Raw genomic sequence first — 23,129 nt, 5'->3', positions numbered from 1 at the left:
AGTTATAGTGGAATATTGGAATATTGGCTATCAGACATATCAGCTTTACTTTTGTTTTCCTCTACAGTTTTGTACAAGTTTAAGGTTATCTCTCATATCAGAGTATTCAGATGTATTTAGACTTTATATGATTATCTAGCATAATATAATCAAGCCTTTTTCGTACTTAAAAAAATAAATAAATAAAATATATATATATTAAAATTTCTAATAGATAATATAATTTTTATATATATAATGTTAGCAGGTACTATGTCACTGCTCAAAACATAGTATAATGTAAGCAGGTACTATACTCAAACATAAAATTGGATTTTCATTAAACATATTTACACTTGTGTTTTAGTATGGAATGAGAAAAGTGTTTTACCACGATCAACATCCTCACGTTTTATAACATAAAAAAGTGATTGATATATCGTATCATATAGTTGAGAAACATACACAACAGTACTAAAACCTAAAGGCAAGCTCTCTGAGAGCTGGTGAAGTCATGGAAGGTTAGCTTCAACGTCCACTGGCAAGCACACCTGCCTGTTATCCATGTTCTTGACATCCAACTTCAACAACAATCTCATGTGCCTCATAATCATTAGATTGAGTACATTGGCCTGTCTGTTTACTAGAATTACAGCAGTTACTGGAAGAAGAACCACTGATCATTTGACTGTTTCCGAGCTTGTCAGATTTACAACAGTTATTGGAAGAACTGCAGCGTTGCTCGAATCTTGAATCGTTGATGTGACTGCTTCCAAGCTGCCTTTTACCGCCTCTGCAATTCCCGGAGGCACAGAGATCAACTTGAGGAGGATAAGAATTTTGACAGCAGCGACTGGTCCTTGGCTTGGCGCAGCCATGATGAATCGAAAACGGGAAATTGCATGCGCTGCATTTCACAACGCCACAAGTATCGGCCTCCTGTAATGTATGAGTGCAATCTGCTGATGTTGATGTCTCAATATTCCTGTGTACCTGATGCCTGTTGCCACCACCATGAACATGGTAATAAACATCACCATCATTATCCTTGTGACAGTGACCTCCATCATCACAATCATTATCCTTGTGACAGTGACTTCCATCATCACAATCTTGGCGATTGCAGACCACATGGCCATAGTGTCTTGCTCCTTTCAAGAGAAGCATACTGTTGAATGTTACAAGCATACCGGTCCCTACATCTGTCAGAACTGCCATCCAGAGGTACACCAAGCCTACAGCAGTGAGGGCAAAGATAACAACCTTTGTGGCAATGGAGATGGCAACGTTTATGTATATTTTCCTCAATGTCCTCCTGCCAATCTTAATTGCTCCTGCAATTTTTCTGATATCATTAGACATGAGAGCTATATCTGAAGTCTCCATGGCCACGGCCGAACCTGCTACACCCATAGCTATGCCGATGTCAGCTGCAGCTAAAGCTGGGGCATCGTTGATTCCATCGCCTATCATGGCTGTCTTGCCCACAGACTTTAAATCTCCAATAATTCGGACCTTGTCCTGTGGCAGTAGTTGAGAATAAACTTGAATCTGCCCTACCTGAATGTGGGTACAGAGTCAGATGAATGCTTGGAAGCTAATAATGTTATAACAATTGTACAAATCAGTGTAATCTGTGGGAATTTGTTATGATTTTTTACCTGTGTTTCAATGAGAGCAGCTGAGGCGGCTGTATCCCCGGTGAGCATAGCGAGTTGAATTCCTAATTTCTGTATTGGTAACAAACAGAACATCTTATTCATACAGAGCATACTTTCAAACTACTCACTGTGTACACTTGTGCCTTACCGTGTTACTACTATTAAAGGTGGGTGCAAATTAATAAGTATCAGTGAAACGAAGAAAGAAGGTCGTGCTTGCAAAACCAGAATGGAATGTCCGCTTTTTTTTAACTGTTGACTTTGCGTAAAAACTGATGAGTATTTATGTAACTAAGGATGAAGAGCGAACTTGCAAGGTAATTTGCAGGTTTGATCTTCGAATCGTGGTTGTTGACTCTGCGTAAAAACTGATGAGTATTTATGCAACTAAGGATGAAGAGCGAACTTGCAAGGTTGATCTTCAAATGCTGGTTGCATAATATGCAGGTTTGATCTTCGAATCGTTGTTGCATCGTATATGAAAAAGTAATTAAATAGTATGTAAATTTGGTTAAGTGATGATTTTTAGTTAGAGGTTTATTTTACAGCCTAATATGATGTACAAATTTCTCTTTTTATTATCAAATTTGAAATTTTGGTCATGTCTACTTAAATAAAAAATTTAAATTAAAAAAATTAAAAAAAATGCATATGAAGAAATTGGATCCCTCTCAGCTCATATTAGATCTATTTTTAAAATGGATCTATCATAGTATTTAGTTTAAAATATATATATAATAAAATTGTGTCTATTATTTAAGAAGAATAAATTAAAGTTATCAATTTAATGTCATACCCAAAATGAACCAACAAAATAAAAAAATAATTTACGTTTTTAAGTCTCAAACGAGGACTCTAACTTAAGAAAGTAACCTAAATCATGAAAACAAAGCAAGATGCTCACTGAGATGTATTATCCTCAAGTTAAGTGACAAGTTCTTAATGTCATGTATTTAATCATTATTATTATCCAATTTTAAGGTCACAGCCAAGCCAGACACCACATTGGTGTATGAGACCCCTTTATTTGTGGGAGAAGGGACCCATCAATTGCTAAGTCTACGAAGGCATACATACTCAGTGTATGAGACCCCTTTATTTGTGGGGCAAGGGACCCATCAATTGCTAAGTCTAGGAAAACATACATACTCTACCCCCCTCTAGTGTATCAGACCCCTTTGTTTGTGGGACAAGGGACCCATCAACTTCTAAGTCTATGAAGGCATGCATACTCTACCCGCCTCTGGTTTAGAACCTGTCTCCACCACATTGGTGTATGAGACCCCTTTGTTTGTGGGACAAAGGACCCACTAATTGCTAAGTCTACAAAGGCATACATACTCTACCCCCCTCTGGTTTAGAACCTGTGACCTCTTAGGAGGAAATGCATGCTCTTAACCATTAGGCCCACTCAAAATGTATTATTTCAATAATACAAGTCTAAGCATTTTAATAATATAAGTTATTGTTTAAATTTTATTATTAATTTTTTCAAAATTAGATTAGAATTGTGTATTGAATTAAGTAGTAATATTTATGATTTTGTATTAAGTAGTTTTAAATATAATAGTTACTATTGATTTATTATTGGGAAAATCATAATGACAACAAAAGCACAAGTGTTTTATGTATAGGACTATATGACTATGCAGAGAAACTTAGTATATAGTTTCATATTATGCCTTTGATAAAGAGTATTAGCATTGAGCAAAAATAGAGAAGCAAAAAACATGAACCTATGCATGAAAAGTTGAAGGAGAGTCTTGAGGCATGTCTTTAGGGTTTCCATCATCCTCCTTTGTAGCTATAAACTACAAACTAACAATTTTCTTTGCAAGAAGGGTAACCTTATGATCTAAAGTTTTGACTTATAGTTGAACGGCATCTATATAGAGAAGAATTTATTGTTGTGCTTCACTTTTCTCCATAAGCACTTTCCCTATCACTGTGTTTATTTTATAATAGAGATCCATTGTATGTAAGTATCTGGTATTTCTGTTACACATTTTAACCTATGATTATATGTGTCTAGGACCCACTTCCCCACATCTTCCTCTATATTTCCATTATGAAGGTAACTCATCTCCACTCGAGCTTCAACCTCAACAACATTGATCTTGACTTTGGATTTGTAAGGATAAGTTTCCAAGAGAGGGAAACAATGGCCTTTGCACCCCTGTTAACTCTGCAAGATGGGTTGGTTGCGGCACCCTTAGCAACCATGGTGACTACAACTAGTACTAGTTTTAGGCACTATGGCAAACAAGAGTGACCAACTAGGAAAGGAAAGGCAAAGAACAAGAGGGAGAAACCTCAATAAGGACATTCCAAACCAAGACTCGACAAGAGGAAGTTGTAGAGAATAATCAGAGGAAAGGAAGTTGGAAAGAGAAAGGAACAAGCCAGCTTGGGAAAGAGAAACACTCGAAAATAGGCCACCAAAAAAGCTTGAATTAGGAAACATACATAGAGGATTAAATTGAAACTAACCTATAAAACAATCTTATAGAGAGAGCAGAGGCGTTGTGTCTACAAGGTGAGAATCCAAGCTTTTTATAGCCATAAAACATTCCATCTATGGCCATAGTGGTAGTGGTGGGACAAGCTAGAAAGGGAAGCCTCAAATCATAAGCCAAGTCGGAAGGAAATAGCGCTTGAATCTCCATTATGGTTCAAGGTTTCCAACTCACCTTCATAATTTGTTGCATGCTATGGAGATGTTGTCACCATGGCACCTATTGCGGCATCAGGACGAAGAGCTAGCAATTATTCAATGATTGCATTGTGAAAGCAAATCATGTCACATACCCCATCCAAAGTTAATCTTTTTCTATTATTAAAGCAAAATAAAATATTTTTATTTTTATTTATTATCAATATCTTAAAATTTTATTAATAATTTAAATAAAATCATTTATAGAACATATTTTTAATTATTTAATTTTTTAATTTGTAATTAAATAAAATTTGTAATATTGTTTTATTATTATTTATTATTAAAAAAAATATTTATAAAATATTTCTTTCTTCTAGATTGAATACCTAGAATCCCAACTTGGTGTAAATCAAGAAAATTAGATATGAAAGGTTGTGAGAAATAACTACATAAAAGGAAGAAATAAGCAAAGTGTGGATTGTTATCTAATTCTTAAACTATTGCAGATATTCCATTGGATAGTTTGTCACAATAGATCTAATAAAAATATACTAAAATCTGAAATCTATATACTATACGGGTTATTTTTCCTTAAATTTCAGGATTTTTCAAATTATTTATTTTTGTTTATGCGTGAAATATATAAAATGTGAATAATAGAGCACATATAAAACAATAATTCACAAACCACAACACTACAGTCAAGATATGACCTAGAAAACCATTTCGAGAGAAAACTCAACTAGAAGGTGAGGTTGTTTTGCTCTCTCTTTCTCTAAATGGAAATTGTGCAAATACAAAGGAGTAAGATATGTGGCCCATGAGCTACTATAGAAGAAACCCTCTATATTTTTCCCTCTCTCTATCCATTATGAGCCACTCTACTCTACTATGGAACAAAATGCATTAGACTAGAATCAAATCCATTTTCCTCCTAGTGGTATGGCTATAACACAATATGATAGCCAACCAAGGGTTAAATTTGACCCACTCAACCCTCAATATGAGTTACAACTAAATCCTTACAGAGTTTTCTTCAAAGTTCCCACATGGCTAGCCCCCTTTTCCATGAGTAATGAGGGTTGACGTGGCATCCTCTCGAATTATGGTGGTCAACCACAATAGGTCAACTTTTGAGAGGCATAACTTTTGCATCTAAAATCCAACTGACATAATTTGTGCACCTTTGTAAAGGTATTTTAGTGTACAATAGTAGGTCCAGGGGGTGCTAGACTTGAGCAACAAACTTTTCCATCCGCCCCCGCCCCCACCCCCGCCCCGCAACTCCCAAACAAAATAATGTCATTTAAAACCTCAAACTGGCCACAAAAGTTTTCTGACCCCAATTCTCCAAACTAGGTCTCACTGTTAAAACTTATCCCTAAGGTGATTCTCTAATTTTTCCACCCTATAGCATCAATATGGATGAAATACAATATAATGAAATAAATGCATAAGTATGGTGATAGAATGAGCCTAAGCATTATCTCCCACCTTTTCTAATATATCAAAGGGACCATATATTTCAAATCCTTGATTTTCTTACGAGGGCTCTATAGCCTCTCCTTGTTTAATTATAACCATACTTTGTCTCCCGCATTGAATAAATTGTCTATTCTATGTTGATCATGCCTAGATTTGCACTTTTCCTATGACTTATTTAGTCTCTTGTACTTGCAGATGGATTTGCCTAATTTTCTCCACAAATTTCTCTACCTTTAAAGCACCCTTTGTGAGATCCTACCTCACTCCTCCTTACTAACCATATACAATATCCAAATGTGAAAGTGGTAAGTATCCAAAAACAAGTTTAAAATGGAGACTTACCAGTAGAAGTTTAGACTACTCTATTATAAGAGTGTTGTGTATATGCCAAATTTTCATCCCAAGTCTTTGGATGCTTCTCATTGTAACCACTCAAATGCTGCACCAAAGTCATGTTGGCTACTTCTATTTTCCATAAGTCATGTTGGTTAAGTCATGTTCATCTTATCCCATAACATAGTCCAAAATGCAATGAGAAATCTTGTGTCCCTATCTAAAATGACGATCCTTGATATCTCGAAGTGCATTCAGACCTATCCAAAGAACACATTTTTGGATTATTTTCTATTTATGGTCATTTTACAAGGCATGAAAACAAACATCTTGTTGAACTTGTCAACTACCACATACAAGTAATTATGTCCCTTCCTAGTTATTAGTAAAACTCCCACAAAGTTCATGGAAATGTTTTCCCATGGATGAGTGGGTACAGGTAAGGAATAATATAGATCATGTTTCCTAATACTAAGCTTGATGGTACAGCAAAACAAACATCCTTTTATGAACCTAGCTACATATTCTTACATCCTAGGCTGATACACATGCCTCCATAAGTGGGTCACATTCTTCCCTATATCAAAATTACTTGCAACATTGAAGGTGTGAGCCTCTCCCGTTAGTTGTAGTCACTCACCTTTAGGAACACATAACGTGTCTAGTTTGTAAAGTAACCCTTTCTAGAGATGATAGTTAATTGTGATATCACCATTGTGCACATGACTCTACCTTTAAAATTGTTGAAACACCTCCTTGAAGTCTTCATCCTCTGTATATGTGTCTTTGTATGCATCATGGGTGAAAGGATCCATCTACATCATAGTTTCCAAGATTGTGATATTTTATATGAGTTGTCTTGAAAGCATGTCGGCCAACTTGTTTGTGTTTTCCTTCATGTACTTTATCACTAAATGAAATAGTTGTAAAAACCCCATCCACTTGTAATTCTTGATTTTTTATAAATTTTTTTGGGACTACAGGTGCTATAACAATGGTGATCTATGTGGATTATTGTCTCCTTTCCCATCAGATAGTGTTTCCAATTTTTTATAACTTATACCAAGGCATAGAACTTCATGTCTAAAGTAGGCTAATTAAGAATTACCTCATGAAATACTTCAAAATTATAGCATACAATCCTTCCTCCCTGCACCAACTCCACTTACATAGTATGCCCACTTGCATCTATTTCCACTTCAAAAGGTTGTTACAAGTTTGGCAATGCAAAAACTAGTGCTTGATTGATTTTATTCTTTAACTCCACACTAAAAACTCTTGTTACTCATTTTTATGGCATGGATTAGTGCTTCTACCACAAAAAATGGGGCTATGAATTCCCTCAAGTATTGTGCTTCACCAATGTATCTCTTGACCTCAAAAACATTGGTAGGCACCAAACACTTCATGATGGCCTCTATGTTGGCAAGATCTATCTTCAGCTCTCCTCCACCAATCACATATCTTAAATACACCAAAGAGTATTTATCAAACCCACATTTCTTATGATTTTCCAATATTTGGTGCTTCTTCAATGTCTTTAGAACATGCATTAAATGTGAGATGTGTTCCTCGCAAGTAGCATTATATATTAGTATATCATCTAAATACACATTAACAAATGAATCGAAATATGGGTGCAGTATACCATTCGTTAATCTAATGAACATAGTTGGTACATTACATAAACCAAATGGCGTGACCAACCACTCATACAAATATTGTCTAGCTTTGAAGGTTGTTTTCCATATATTATTCTCTAACTCAAACTCAATAACACCTCGTTTTAAGTCTAACTTATTGAAGTATTTTGTTTGTTGCAACTAATCCAATAGATCATCTATCCTTGCTAGGGGTAACTTGTTCTTGCCCGTAATTTTGTTTAATGCAATGTAATTAATGCATATTCACTAATCTCGTCCTACTTTTGTATAATTATGATGGGTGACCTGCATGATGAGGTGCTTGGTCAAATAACACCTTACTCCAGCAGTGATCTGGGTTGTGAGAGGAATGAGACTGAATATCAATAATAGAATATGTCACAAGGGTATAGAAAATAATTTATAGGAAATATAAATAATAGAATAAATCACAAATGCATAGAAAATAATGTACACGAAATAATAATATGAAAATAACTTAATTCTTTGTATGAAATGGTAAAAATTTCATTAGACTACTTGGTGAGAAACTTCATGGCTTTTAAAATGGTGACGGCTCATATTCATATTATTGTGGGTGCCTTTTTACCTAGAGGCGGGAGCTTTCATTATATTTCATATACCATGGCTTACAAAAAACCATGGGTGAATACCACAAATCACTATAGTAAAAATTATTGAATGGTTTTATATGGTAAAAGCTAATTGTACAATTAGATTTTTATATTGTTTTCTTCCACCTTTCAAGTACCATGAGTGGATACTATGATTTACCAAAACCATGGGCTTGTAAACCACCAATAGTAGAAAACAATTATTCGTTGTGATTCACTAACATCCACTTAGATCAATCCTCCCCCCTTACGAAGAAATGGTCTCCATTGCATCAAGTTCCCTCGTCGAATGGGGAATTTTTTGTTGAATTGAGCACCTGGTGAGCCACCTACCTCAGTGAAAAAGTTTCCCTACTTTGACAACCTCATAGATTTGTATGCTCAGTTAGTGGATATCCTTTGGCTTTATGTCCATGATTAATCCATTGTAGCAAAAAACTTGTGTGGACCTGATATTGGTCATGCTATTGTTTGTACTTGCCATTGGCTTTTTGCATAACATCATGAACCTATTATCATAAGTGATGGATCCATTCAACAACTTTGGCTCCTCGATTTTCTTTGACCTAAGCATGGGAGGACTTTTTTAGTGAAGATGCAATCAAAAGAGTGACATCCATGGGGGTTTTAGTTGGAACCCCAAACATGTTTGAAAAGAGCTATGGCCAATAGAGTTTTGGAGAGCTCTATTATAGTCATTTTTAGCATATGGAGGTATATCATCCCATATACATGGATGTTTGACCTAGAAGTGTAGAGGCACCCTTGAAGCTAAGGTGGATATGTTTATGGACCCTTCTAAAGGCTTGTCTACATGTTTTTGTTCTACATAGAGAGGTTGTGTTGAAGTTGTGTTGGTTGTAGTGACCTTTTGTTCTCCTTGTAGTTGAACCATGAAAAGCAGAAACTTGGAAGAGTAAGAGACTACTTGTTGGCATTGTTTTTCCAATATTAATGGATTTCTCATAGTTGGAACTGCCTCTGGCATCATTTAGAGATAATTTCCTAGAGTAACAATGACACTACAAGGTCAAGACTCATAACCAGTGTATTCTTTCCACATATAAGGTTGTCCTAGAAGAACATCACAAACTTTGAGTGGGGCAACATTACACAATACCTCAACTTTGAAGGGCTTGATGTCGTAGGACAAGCAACATTGTTGGCTAACATGGATGTATTATTCATAGCTCAACCAATTAATGGTGTATAGTATAGGGTGTGGCACTTTCATAAACATCAATATCCTGGTGAACTCAACTGAAATTAGGTTCTTCTAGCTCCCACTGCCAACAATGAAATGTAGTGGGGTCCCCTTTACTCACACATGTGAATAGAAGAGGTGTTCCCCCTCCTCATGCTTCTCTAACTCTTTTGGTTAGATATTCGTAGTTATAATGGTAGCATTGGGTTCTGCATTGATAATCATTTTTCTTTTATCCTCTTTTGAATTAGAATATGAGTTAGAGACTCGTTTTTACTCTTTAAGCTCAGCCAACAGTGATTGTTTCAAGAGGCATTCATTAGTGTTGTTCTAGGAGCTTTTTTGGAAATCACGTCATTTTCTAGTGTCCTTCTTTAACTTCCCATTACCTTTCTTTTTCTGTGACTTGGGATATTTATATTGAGTTCTATCCTCACTTTATCCCTTGTTCTCTAAGTTAGGGCCTCATTTTCCAAGTTTTTGTGCAGTGTATTTACAGACCCAAACTCTCACTTATTCCTTTGCTTCAATTTTTATTCAAGTTTGATAGCATATCGATAAGTGGCTCCTAGTCTCCATCTCCATCTGGATGTACCTATGTAGGCCACTATAGTACTTAAAACCCAGGTTCCACTCATAGTCTTTGATACCTAGCTTCGAGCACAAGGTATGGAAAATGTTATTGTACTCACGCACTAACTAGTCTTTCTCATGGCGCAAAGTTGTCATCCCATGTACGCGGTGGAATTCCTCCTTGAGGGCGTCAAAAAAAGTAGCGTAAGCAGGGTCTTCATTCAATATGCTAAACATGTCTTGATTGTGTCTCTCTTAGTTACCTTCCCACCAATCTTTGACATGGGGAAGGGCTCTTAGGAGTGCGAAGGTGATATTCTCATTATTGGAAAAAATTTGGAAGAAGTAATAGCTCTAATAGATTTAACCATTTCTCCAAAGCATTTGTATCTATTTTTCCTTCAAATAATTGGATATCAAAATTAATGGGAATAAGAAAAAAATTTGGAGGGTGTTGATCACAGCATCAACACTTTGCTATGATTGAGACTCAATCAAATGGATCCCTATATGAATATATCTCCAAGTGGAGCGATGGCTCTAAAATTCAAACCACTAAGTCTCCATCTATATAAGAGAATATCTTCACTTTGCAGCGAACACAAATCCAAATGCAAAAGAACAACCTTATTATATCTAAAGACTAGAAACTCAAAATTGAGACCCAATTTCTATCTTTGAAGACCATGATCCAAGTCTAACCTTTGTGATGGGAGAAATCCTAATGCTTATAATTGTGATTCTATTACAAATGATCCAAGTGAAGATCTAGACCCAACCCTCTCTTCTGATCCAAACCATAGGAAGTTGGACTAGTTAGTGAAGCAAGTTACTCAACAATTTATCTAGTAGTAGAACCACTAGCATCTGGCTCCATGTTGCTATCTTTGCTTCTATGGTTTGGGAGAGACAATCTACATGTGAGACACTCATTATATAGAGACATTTATTATGGAATGTGTGGAAAGTAATTTCATACTCCTAATCAAAAGGAAATGGTGTTGTATGACACAGTGGACATTGTGAACCGGCCTATGTTCCTTGTATAACATGCACCCCATTGATAATTGTGTTTCATGTACAACACACAATTTTATTCAAAGAACTCAAAATAATTGAGTCTTCACAGAATCAGAGTTCATTGATAACTGGCTTGACAAGACCAGCATAATTGGGTCTTCATGGCATTAGAATTCATGGATGGTTGGCTCAACAATGCCCCTTTGCTTAAAAACTTAAATATACTAGCACAACCATATTAATAAATGTGGTTGATATATGTCATAAGTGTCAGCTTATTTTAACATTAAAATGCTTATCCTACTTATCCTATTTTTTAAAATACTTATCCTACTTACACATATTCAAGCTTATGCCACTTTCATAATGATGAAAATAGAGACAATCACTCTCACATGACAACCTCCCGCTCAAAAGTTGGTATGTCTCACATGACACCTTCGGCTCAGAAGTGGGTATGATGAGTAGAAACAGGTATGTCTCACATGACACCTCCCTCTCAAAAGTGGGTATGATGAGTAGAAACGGGTATGTCTCACATGACACCTCCCACTCAAAAGTAGGCATGATGAGTAGAAACGTGAATGCACACCTCAATCCCCACCTCAAAAATGTATACAAATATTAAAGTGTGAAAATATATCACAATCATTATGCTAAACCCATACCCCACCATGATGAAAGTAAGCATGTCAATGTGCAAATAAAAACCCTAATTCAACACTTAATTCACTTTTACATTAAAATATATATATATATATATATATTAAATTATACCTTCAAAAAAACACTAACTTCATTATTCCTCTTTATATATTAGAAATAATAAAATTACATTTCTAATAAAATAAATAAATATAATATATATAATAACCTCCTTGTTGTTTCCTGTGCCAGAATGCATTCAGCTCTTCTGAGCAACGTTCATCTTCTATTTGCTTCTTTATTTCCTAAACTTTTCTTTTGACTTAAGGAAGCTTTAGCTGTTCTTCTACCTTCAATGTATACTTTAGATCTTTTAGATCTATCAATTTTGCTTCAGCTTTGTCCAGCTCTTGGACCGTCTCGATCATAGTAGAAACTCTGGGATTTGAGATATAAGGCATCTCAATCCTCTTTGTTGTTCCCCTTGATGTAGGAACAATGATGAAGTAACCAGCTTTGTTTTCTTTTAATCTGGTTGATCCATGAGGCTCAACTGCTGCTAGGAAAATATTTCCTAGGATGCAATCAACTAGTATTTCTGCAACTGCAAATGTAAAATTTATACAATGATGATCAAAACAAATGCTTTTGGAACTTCATAGTTAAGCGTTTTGTTGCCTAAGCCAACAACTTTTCTTTTTGCAGAGACCCAATATTTTGCTGGAATAGCTTTCTTATTCAAAATATTTACATCAGCACCAGAGTCTATGAGTGTTGTTAATGCAAACATTTCTCCCTGTATAAAAATATTCACTTTAACATGGTTTTGTTGATATGCAATGGCAATAATTCTCATCTCTTGAAATCCAAAAACAGGATCTTTCTCCCTTCAATGATTTCAATATTAGAATTCTTAGAATATTCTTCTATATCCCATGGATGAGAAGTCTCCTTTCTAGCTTGCTTTCCCTTTTCTATTTCAGCTAGCTAAGATTTCAAAGCAGAGATTTCTAATTTGATGTTATGAATTTCTCTACTTACCTCCCCCAAGGTGAGTGAACACACCTTGCCCAGTTTCTCCTGATGCCTCTGAAAAGATCTGGTATTTCTTTCAAAGGAAGCATCAACAAATAAAGGCTTTTTATTTGGATCTTTGGAAGAAATGGAACACAACTGGTCCATAAATGCTTCTGTAAGCCTATTCTTCATCTGTTTGTCTTCCATTGCACGGATTTGAGAAAGGATTTTTATTTCTTCTTCTTTTGTAGCGGCCATCGTTGTTTTTCTTTAGGTGTTGGTGAATAGGATTCTTCAATACTAGGATCACTATAGAATTCAAAATCAGAGTACATATGGCAAGCACATTTTGCTGATTCTGAGCAAGAGAAACACTGTTCTAAGCATGAACAGGTTGCATATAGGCTTGTAACTCTTCTACAAAAGAGTTGTCTAAAGAACTGTAGGAGTCAAGGGACTCTTCAATTTGCTGCTGTTGGATTTGATCTTTAATTACTACATTAGGGCAGCGTTCTGTCCTATGAGAGCGAGTTCCACACTTTAAGCATTGTATCGGTCCTTCTATTTTGACAGTTTTGCCTCTCTGGAATAGGGCTTGTGATTTTTTGCCTCTATTATTCTTTGATTCGTCTCCTTCTAGACATTTGGTTGAAGTGTGTCCAGTTTTTCCACATAACTAGAAAGTAAGCTTGTTCCATTTTTCTTGCTTAGATGTATGTAGATGAATATCAGAGGGTTTGTAATAGTGTGTCCGAGGGACATACCTGTAATACCCTTCCCTGGCTATAGAAGAACCTTTAGGTCTATGAGAAGGCTTTCTTTGATACTTGCTGAATTTAGCAGTCTGTTTGTATTGCTTTTTGGTTCTTTTCTTAGCTTTCCTTTTTTGAACCAAAGGATCATCAATTGTAGGTCCATATTTACTGCAAATGGACTTTCTGTCTAGAAGATTGGAAAGTTTTTACCAATGCCGAGCACACTGATACGCAAACTTCTCAAATCTCTAAGACTCTAAGACTCAACTCCAACCCTGAATGCCTCAACAATGAGCCTTACTCTCCATTTATAGGAAAAGGGATGGGACAAACATTACTATAGGGCATCTAACAAAGGGATGGAATCCTTGCTTTCGGGTAACAATGAGGTGACATCCGCACAAATATTCCAAGTCCAGAAAAGTAAATCTTACGGAAAATAAGCTAACTGCATAATTAACATAGTGGATGCTTTTGTACAGCGAAGCCCACGAGAAAAGTTGGCCACAATTGAGTCCCTATGACTGGACATCTAGATTACACTGTTGGATACTTTTATTGGTTAAGCCCATGAAAACCATCAAAATACAGTAATTTCAGGGAATCTATACTTTTTATATAGTAGTTCATCCCATGCTTTAGTAAAAATTCTCCGGACAATCATGGGTTTCCCTAAAATGACTTTATATTTCACTTTGGTTAATACAAGCCACTCATAATGCCTGGCCATGTATTCTTTTAAGGTCTTATTTTCATCATGAAAAGGTGACCATTCTCTTGCCATCATTTCATTGACAGTTTTATAAGGAAAATGAAAGCAATCTCTGATATTGTACTCAAAGCCACAATATGGATTAGGATATTTAAAACAAGCAAAAGGTCTAATCCCTCCATCCAGATTTGGCCCTATTCCAAATGATTGCAAAAATCCTGTTGTAATGGAAATGCATAAGTTCTTCACTTTAAAGAATGGTTGCCTAAAATTCCAAATAAGTTCCAAATGGATGAAATCCATGTTAAATTGGGATTTATTTACTCCTCCAGATGCAGAATAGTTTGGCCTCAGTTATAATATTGAAGAAAAAATTAAGTTATCTCAGGATTGGAAACATTACATGGAAGTAACAAACTCCTGGATTTCTTTCTATGAATGGAAACGTGAAGTTCATTCTGAAAATGTATTGATGACTGGAACATCATCTTCCTCAAACACCAAACATTCCTGGACTGCTTTAGATGGCAGCAAAGTGGAGACACCATCTACCTTTCCTCCATATAGAGGTATCATCATTGGTGAAAACCAAAATACAGCAAAGGCAATTCCTCTGGTTCAAAAGGATGATAATGCTTTGGGAATAGATGGTAGCATTCAGAAAGCCAGTGAACAGATCAACTGGACTAACACTGCAATCAAAGGCCTAGAAATAAACACAGCAAAGTCTGCTGAAGTAAGAGAACAGTTTGATATTGTTCAAGTTTCTATAAATGAGGTAAACAGAAGCCTCAATGATGTATAGTACTCTTCATCTGTTGTTAGATCATATGACAAAGAATTCTTGAATAAAATTGAAGAAGTAGAGGAAAAAATAGTAGACTACATTCGTACTACAAAAAGTTTATTAACTGGTTTAATTGAAAAGGAAAAAAAAATGAATTTGTCTAAAATTGATAAACTAGTTCCTACTTCCTTTCTATATAAAAGAAATATCAAGATTCAAGATCCTGTCAAACCTGTTGACAGATTTCTGGCATTATTTCCAAAAGAAGTAGCTCAATCTTCTGCTGAAAAATCAGAGGCTACAGAGAAAATCACAATTGCTTCCTTATTCAAGGAAGAAGAAGAACAGAAAGAATCTGAATCTTAGATTCTCCCTATTTATGAACCTTTGGAACGTAGGTTCAGTGAATATCCTTCTCCTGATATAGAAGGCAAAGGAAAGCTCCCAAAATCACACACTTTCTTTCCCGAGTCAAATCATGAATGGAACATTGACAATTTGAGTGTTGGTCAGATTAGGCAATTGCTTGACATGATGTTTACAAATTATAAACTTATGTGTCTCAGAGGTAAAATTGAAATAGAAACTTGCAAAACCATTATTCAGTGTTTCATAGGAACACTACTCAGGTGGTGGGAAACAAAATCATCTCCAACATTATTGGCAAAAATGGAAGATGAAGTTCTCAAAGATGAAGTAGGAGATGTAATACACAACACAGATGGCACAACAACAAGCAACATGATTGGTGCTCTAACTTCCATGATATTAGAGCACTGGTGTGGTTGTGAAACAAAAATTGCAGACAAACATGAAGTCATTCTGATGAATCTCAAATGCCAAAAAATGTCGCAGTTTGAAGACTTTCATCGCGACTGGATACAACAAATCTATGAAGTGAAAGATTCAAAAAATCTATTATGGAAACAGGTATATCTTGCTGCTCTTCCATCTAGATTTGTTGACTACATCAGGTTGCAAGAAATATTTCAGTTGCCTTTTGAATCATACACTTGGGGAGAGATTTATTCTCATATCACCAAGACTTTAGTGAGTCTGTGTACAAGTTCCAAAGTGAACAGATCATTGGAAAAACTTTCCAAGCTTCCAGACAGAAAGTCCATTTGCAATAAATATGGACTTACAATTGATGATCCTTTGGTTCGAAAAAGAAAATTTAAGAAAATAACCAACAAGCAATACAAACAGACTGCTAAATTCAGCAAGTATCAAAGAAAGCCTTCTCATAGGCCTAAAGGTTCTTCTATAGCTAGGAAAGGGTATTACAAGTATGTCCCTCGGACACACTATTACAAACCCTCTGATATTCATCTACATACATCTAAGCAAGAAAAATAGAACAAGCTTACTTGTTGGTTATGTGTAAAAACTGGACACACTTTAACTAAATGTCCAGAAGGTGAAGAATCAAAGAAGAACAGAGGCAAAAATTCACAAGCCATATTCCAGAAAGGAAAAATTGTTAAAACAGAGGGACCGATACAATGCTTAAAGTGTGGAACTCGCTCTCATAGGACAGAACACTGCCCTAATGTAGTAATTAAAGGTCTAATCCAGCAGCAGCAAATTGAAGGGTCCCTTGACTCCTACGGTTCTTCAAACAACTCTTTTGCAGAACAGTTACAAGCCTATATGAAACCTTGTTCATGCTCAGAACAGTCTTGCTCTTGCTCAGAATCAGAAAAATGTGCTTGTCATATGTATACTAACTCTGATTTTGAATTCTATAGTGATTCTAGTATTGAAGAATCCTATTCGCTAGCACCTAAAGAAAAAATATTGATGGCCACTACAAAATAAGAAGAAATAAAAATCCTCTCTCAAATCCATGCAATGGAAGACGGACAGATGAAGAATAAGCTTACAGAAGCATTTATGGACTATTTGCATTCTAGTTCTTCCTGTTGAGATTGCAACAAGATGATGGAGCTTAGTGAAAAGAGTCGCCTTCACTAAGTGGGCCCGCAGGCTATTTTTGGCGCAAGTCTATTTTTAGACTATGTCTATTTTTAGACATATGGATCATGTCTATGTTTATGGATGATTGATCAAGTTGGGAAAAATAGATGGACTTCTATTTTTGATGAAAGTGTGAGTGATCACAGTGTGAGTGATCAAGTCTATTTTTAGACTGGCTGTCAAAAATAGAAAAGTCAAATATTATTATCTCACAATAATATTTGGACTATAAACTTAATCTTATTCTCTTGGAGCACTTCAGTTTGAGCTACGGAAGTGGCACATGCAGCTGTCAGAAGGAAATTCGTTTTTCTTATGAGTCAGTTGAGTTGTTGCATGCATGACTTCAGTTAGAACTCAAGTGAGTTGAGTTTAGTGGACTGGAGGTACAGTTGATGGAGTTGTGTTCAGTTTAACTTAGTTAAACTGGTTGTAGTTAGTCTAACTGCAGATAGACTAATGATGAGTTGTTAAACTAATTATTAACTCATAATACAACTAAAGAATACATCAGTTAACTCAGTTGCATGTCAGTGCATGTTCAGTTCAACAGGGACAGGTGGTAGAGAATCAGATTGCTATCAGTTGTGACTATAGTTGTGCACCAGATCTTGCACAATCAAAGGATTGAGTATGCCAATGAGTTTGCTCACGTATTTGGCCCGCATTTTAGCCTTTGCTCACGTCCACAAAGAGTGAGTGACTATTTTGCAGGTGAAAATCGAGTTTGGGAAGCAATTCTCATCAGTTCTTGAGCAGGTATTGAGCAGTGGAGGCAGGCAAGCAGTGGAAGAGATTTGGAGATCAGATCTGAGCTGTATTGTGTGTAACAGAGGTGGAGATACTTGTGAGAAGTATTATGCTGTGTAATGTTACATGACTCAATCATTAATATACAGATAGTGTGGGGTTTTTTGCGAGATGTTTTCCCCGTGATACATACTGTGTTAATGTGTGAATGCTCTTGATGTTTTATTGTTATTGATGCTGCTATATTCTTGATCAACGTAGAGGAGATTATGTATTATACATGTTCCGCTTAAATTGTATGATCAGGATAATCTCTGTTGAATATGTGTTAAATTATTCAAAATTTCTACATGGTATCAGAGCTAGATAATTGTAGAAAAAAAAAATTTCTACATGGTATCAGAGCAGCTTGATTTGTAGAAGAGATTTTTACAGGATATCAAGCAAGGGTTGATCGGAAGCAGTTGAGTTGGTTGCTGGTGGAATTCGAATTTGCAGTAGTGTTGTTGAAATGTCTTTCAACGGATTGCAAATGTTATTCCAAAGCAAGAGCGACCTGGCGCTCAAGGATAAACTCAGTAACAATAAAGGTGAGAATGGATCTTCATCAAAGGTATCTGATGAAGAGAATTGTGCTTTGGCTGCCAAAGCAAAGAAAGGGAAGAGCAAGAAAGCTTCTCAGTCTGGTGCGAAAGGCAAGAAGTAGGATATGTCCAAAGTGAAGTGTTTTCACTGTCACCAGCATGGACACTATGCCACAAATTGTCCGCAGAAGAAGAAGAACAAGCAAGCTGCTGGATTTGCAGGGGGAGAGGCTTTAGCTTCTCAGTTTGAGCTTGATTTTTCATTGATCGCATGCTTGGTTTCAAGTGTGATGGGATCAGTGTGGTTCCTGGACAGTGGTGCGTCTTTTCACATGACGGGAGATAGAGATTTGTTCTCTGATCTGGAGGACAAAGATCTTGGAGTGCACATCGAGATGGGCGATGATGGTAGATACAGTGCGACCGGTATCGGTACCATTTCCTTTGAGAGGGAGTCTGGTAAACCCTTTGTATTGAAGGAAGTCATGCATGTTCCAGGATTGAAGAAGAATCTCATCTCAGTGGCGATGTTAGAAGACAAGGGGTATGATGTTGTTTTCAGCGAGGGAAAGGCCTTCCTGCGCAGCAAGACAACTGGTGAGACCCGGAAGATAGGGGTTCGAGTGAGGAACCTTTATCAGTTGCATGTAGATGGATGCGCAGCAATGGCAGGCAAGGCAGAAGGATTGGTGAGCCGGGATGATGGCGAGTTGTGGCACAGGAGATTGGGTCACCTTCACCATGGAGCCTTGAAGATACTGCAGCATATCACTACAGGGCTTCCTAAAGGCACACTTGCGCAGTCAGATCAGTGCAAGGGGTGTACTTTGGGGAAGTTTGTGAAAGCCACCTTTCACGAGAAGGATAGTCGCGCCACGACGATCCTTGAGAGAATTCACACAGACGTGTGTGGACCTTTCTCAGTTGCTTCGACAGCAAAACACAGGTATTATGTGATTTTTGTTGATGATTTCTCTCGTAAGTGCTGGATCTTCTTCATGCAGAAGAAGAGCGAGACATATTCAAAGTTCTGTGAATTCAAAGCACTGGTCGAGAAGGAGTCGGGGAAGAAGGTGAAGGCTCTTAGGAGCGATAATGGTGGTGAATACATCTCGGACGAGTTCAAGGATTTCTGCAAGGCAGAAGGGATTCGTAGAGAGCTCATAGCTCCCCATAACCCACAGCAGAACGGGGTAGCTGAGCGGAAGAACAGAACGATTGTGGGTGCTGCACGGGCAATGTTGCATGATCAGGGCCTACCCCTTCACTTGTGGGCGGAAGCATGCAATACAGCAGTTTATGTGCAGAACCGTTGTCCTCATAGGATACTTGGCATGAGTACACCCGAGGAGGCTTATTCTGGTAAGAAGCCTGATCTTTCTCATTTGAGGATTTTTGGTGCTAACGTTTACATGCATGTGACGAAGGATGCCAGAAAGAAGTTGGAGCCGATTGCAGAGGTTGGGATATTTGTGGGGTACACTGATACGCCCCACAACTATCATGTGTATTTGCCAGACAGTGGTAAAACTGTTGTGCGACGGGATATAAAATTTCAGGAGGAGAAAGCCATGAAGTGTTCGCTTGAGAGGGAGCTACACTTGCATGCAGATGAGGAGCTATTAGTTCCTAAGGATGAGCTTCAGGACGTGGATCAGCCACATGACGAGGTTCATGGAGTGGAAGAGACCACTCATGCAGCGCCAACCATCAGAGGGCGAAAGCGCTTGACAGAAGCTGAGCGACTAGCTCAAGATGCAAAGAAAGTTGTAGGACCACCTACAGCCCAACGCAGGCAGAGACAGTCACCTGATCGGTACACTGCATACATGGCTCTTATGAGCAAGTGTGTTGTGACTGAGCCATCCTCTTTCGAGGAAGCTGTGGAGGATCCCGCATGGGTAGACGCCATGGTGGAAGAGTATGATTCTATTGTCAGAAACAGTGCATGGGAGATTGTTCCTAGACCGGAAGGGAAATCAGTGGTGGGTTCGAGATGGATCTACAAAGTTAAGCAGGCAGCTGACGGGAGTGTGGAGAAGTACAAGGCAAGATTTGTTGCCCGAGGCTTTTCACAGATTGAGGGGATCGATTATGAGGAGACCTTTGCACCTGTCGCAAGGTATTCTTCCATACAGACGATTCTTGCTCTCTCAGCACAGATGGGATGGCACATTCATCAGATGGATGTGAAGACTGCGTTCCTCAATGGAGTCATTGAGGAGGAGGTGTACATTGAGCAACCCGAAGGCTTTGAAGTCTTCAGCAGCGAGTCGCATGTGTGCAGGCTCAAGAGAGCGCTGTATGGGTTGAAGCAAGCACCACGTGCTTGGTACACACGGATAGACAGCTATTTCACAGGACTTGGATTCTCCAAGAGCGAGGCGGATCCGAACCTATACCAGATTGTGGTGGAGGGTAAGTTGCTTATCATTGTACTGTATGTTGATGATTTGATTCTAACGGGTGATGAGCTGTTGATACTATCATGCAAGAAGGATCTTGCTATAGAGTTTGAGATGAAGGACTTGGGCCTCCTTCACTATTTCCTAGGATTGGAAATATGGCAGCGCAGTGGTGGACTGTTTGTTTCTCAGGGCAAGTATGCTCGGGAGATACTGGAGAAGTTCAACATGCATGGCTGCAAGCCTGTTGATACTCCTCTTCCTGGAGGTTGGAGGAAGGAGGATGCCACTTCGGGAGTAGAAGTGGATGCCACTGTTTATCGACAGTTGGTGGGGTCGCTGATGTATTTGGTCAATACACGACCTGATATATGCTATGCAGTTAACGAACTTTCACAAGCTATGGTTAAGCCTACCAAGCTCTTCTGGAAGGCGGGCAAGCATGTATTGAGCCACTTGAGAGGCACATCGGGATATGGATCTTGGTACAGGCAGGAGGATGCAGAGTGGGTAGGGAGCCCAACGGACAGAAAGAGCACATCAAGAGGGGTCTTCAGTATCGGATCGACAGTAGTTTCTTGGTACAGCAGGAAGCAGAGATCTGTGTGGATGAGGATGATCCTGGTCGGGTTTTTCGGGTCCAAGCACATCAGGTACCATCATATCAGAGATTGTGTGCAGCGGAGGATCATGTTACTTTCGTACATTCCAACGGAGGATCAGGATGCTGATATTCTGACGAAGGCTCTCACCAGGAGCAAATTCGAGTACCACCGAGGCAGGATAGGGGTTGTTGATAATCCATATCTTGTCGAGAGGGAGTGTTGAGATTGCAACAAGATTATGGAGCTTAGTGAAAAGAGTCGCCTTCACTAAGTGGGCCCGCAGGCTATTTTTGGCGCAAGTCTATTTTTAGACTATGTCTATTTTTAGACATATGGATCATGTCTATGTTTATGGATGATTGATCAAGTTGGGAAAAATAGATGGACTTCTATTTTTGATGAAAGTGTGAGTGATCACAGTGTGAGTGATCAAGTCTATTTTTAGACTGGCTGTCAAAAATAGAAAAGTCAAATATTATTATCTCACAATAATATTTGGACTATAAACTTAATCTTATTCTCTTGGAGCACTTCAGTTTGAGCTACGGAAGTGGCACATGCAGCTGTCAGAAGGAAATTCGTTTTTCTTATGAGTCAGTTGAGTTGTTGCATGCATGACTTCAGTTAGAACTCAAGTGAGTTGAGTTTAGTGGACTGGAGGTACAGTTGATGGATTTGTGTTCAGTTTAACTTAGTTAAACTGGTTGTAGTTAGTCTAACTGCAGATAGACTAATGATGAGTTGTTAAACTAATTATTAACTCATAATACAACTAAAGAATACATCAGTTAACTCAGTTGCATGTCAGTGCATGTTCAGTTCAACAGGGACAGGTGGTAGAGAATCAGATTGCTATCAGTTGTGACTATAGTTGTGCACCAGATCTTGCACAATCAAAGGATTGAGTATGCCAATGAGTTTGCTCACGTATTTGGCCCGCATTTTAGCCTTTTCTCACGTCCACAAAGAGTGAGTGACTATTTTGCAGGTGAAAATCGAGTTTGGGAAGCAATTCTCATCAGTTCTTGAGCAGGTATTGAGCAGTGGAGGCAGGCAAGCAGTGGAAGAGATTTGGAGATCAGATCTGAGTTGTATTGTGTGTAACAGAGGTGGAGATACTTGTGAGAAGTATTATGCTGTGTAATGTTACATGACTCAATCATTAATATACAGATAGTGTGGGGTTTTTAGCGAGATGCTTTCCCCGTGATACATACTGTGTTAATGTGTGAATGCTCTTGATGTTTTATTGTTATTGATGCTGCTATATTCTTGATCAACGTAGAGGAGATTATGTATTATACATGTTCCGCTTAAATTGTATGATCAGGATAATCTCTGTTGAATATGTGTTAAATTATTCAAAATTTCTACACTTCCAAAGATCCAAATAAAAAGCCTTTATTTGTTGATGCTTCCTTTGAAAGAAATTCCAGATCTTTTCAAAGGCATCAGGAGAAACCAAAGAAGGTGTGTTCACTCACCTTGGGGGAGGTAAGTAGAGAAATTCATAACATCAAATCAGAAATATCTGCTTTGAAATCTTAGTTAGTTGAAATAGAAAAGGGAAAGCAAGCTTAAATAGGAAAGGGAAAGCAAGCTAGAAAGGAAACTTCTCATCCATGGGATACAGAAGAATATTCTAAGAATTCTAATATTGAAATCATTGAAGGGAGAAAAGATCCTGTTTTTGGATTTCA

The 23,129-nt window shown here is 37.6% G+C and overlaps 1 protein-coding gene across 4 annotated transcripts in view; it reads right to left on the bottom strand.

Annotated features, from left to right (window-relative positions):
• Positions 1-291: 291 nt before the first annotated feature.
• Positions 292-23,129, bottom strand: part of LOC149177436 (putative inactive cadmium/zinc-transporting ATPase HMA3) — a 40,726-nt gene continuing 17,888 nt past the window's right edge. For all 4 annotated transcript variants that reach the window (XM_089420138.1, XM_089420136.1, XM_089420135.1 and 1 more), the window contains 2 exons: positions 1,641-1,709; positions 292-1,539 (listed from right to left, as the gene is read on the bottom strand). In XM_089420138.1, the coding sequence (XP_089276264.1) occupies positions 538-1,539; positions 1,641-1,709 (1,071 nt within the window). In that variant the 3' untranslated portion in view covers positions 292-537. The remainder of the gene's footprint in view (positions 1,540-1,640; positions 1,710-23,129) is intronic.

The sequence above is a fragment of the Pinus tabuliformis genome, chromosome 4_1, assembly GCF_031772625.1.
Source record: "Pinus tabuliformis cultivar Carrire ecotype Pingquan chromosome 4_1, CPIR1, whole genome shotgun sequence".
NCBI lineage: Eukaryota > Viridiplantae > Streptophyta > Pinopsida > Pinales > Pinaceae > Pinus > Pinus tabuliformis.
Note: the sequence above shows the minus strand (reverse complement) of the source record. Positions and strands in the feature narration are given on the sequence as shown.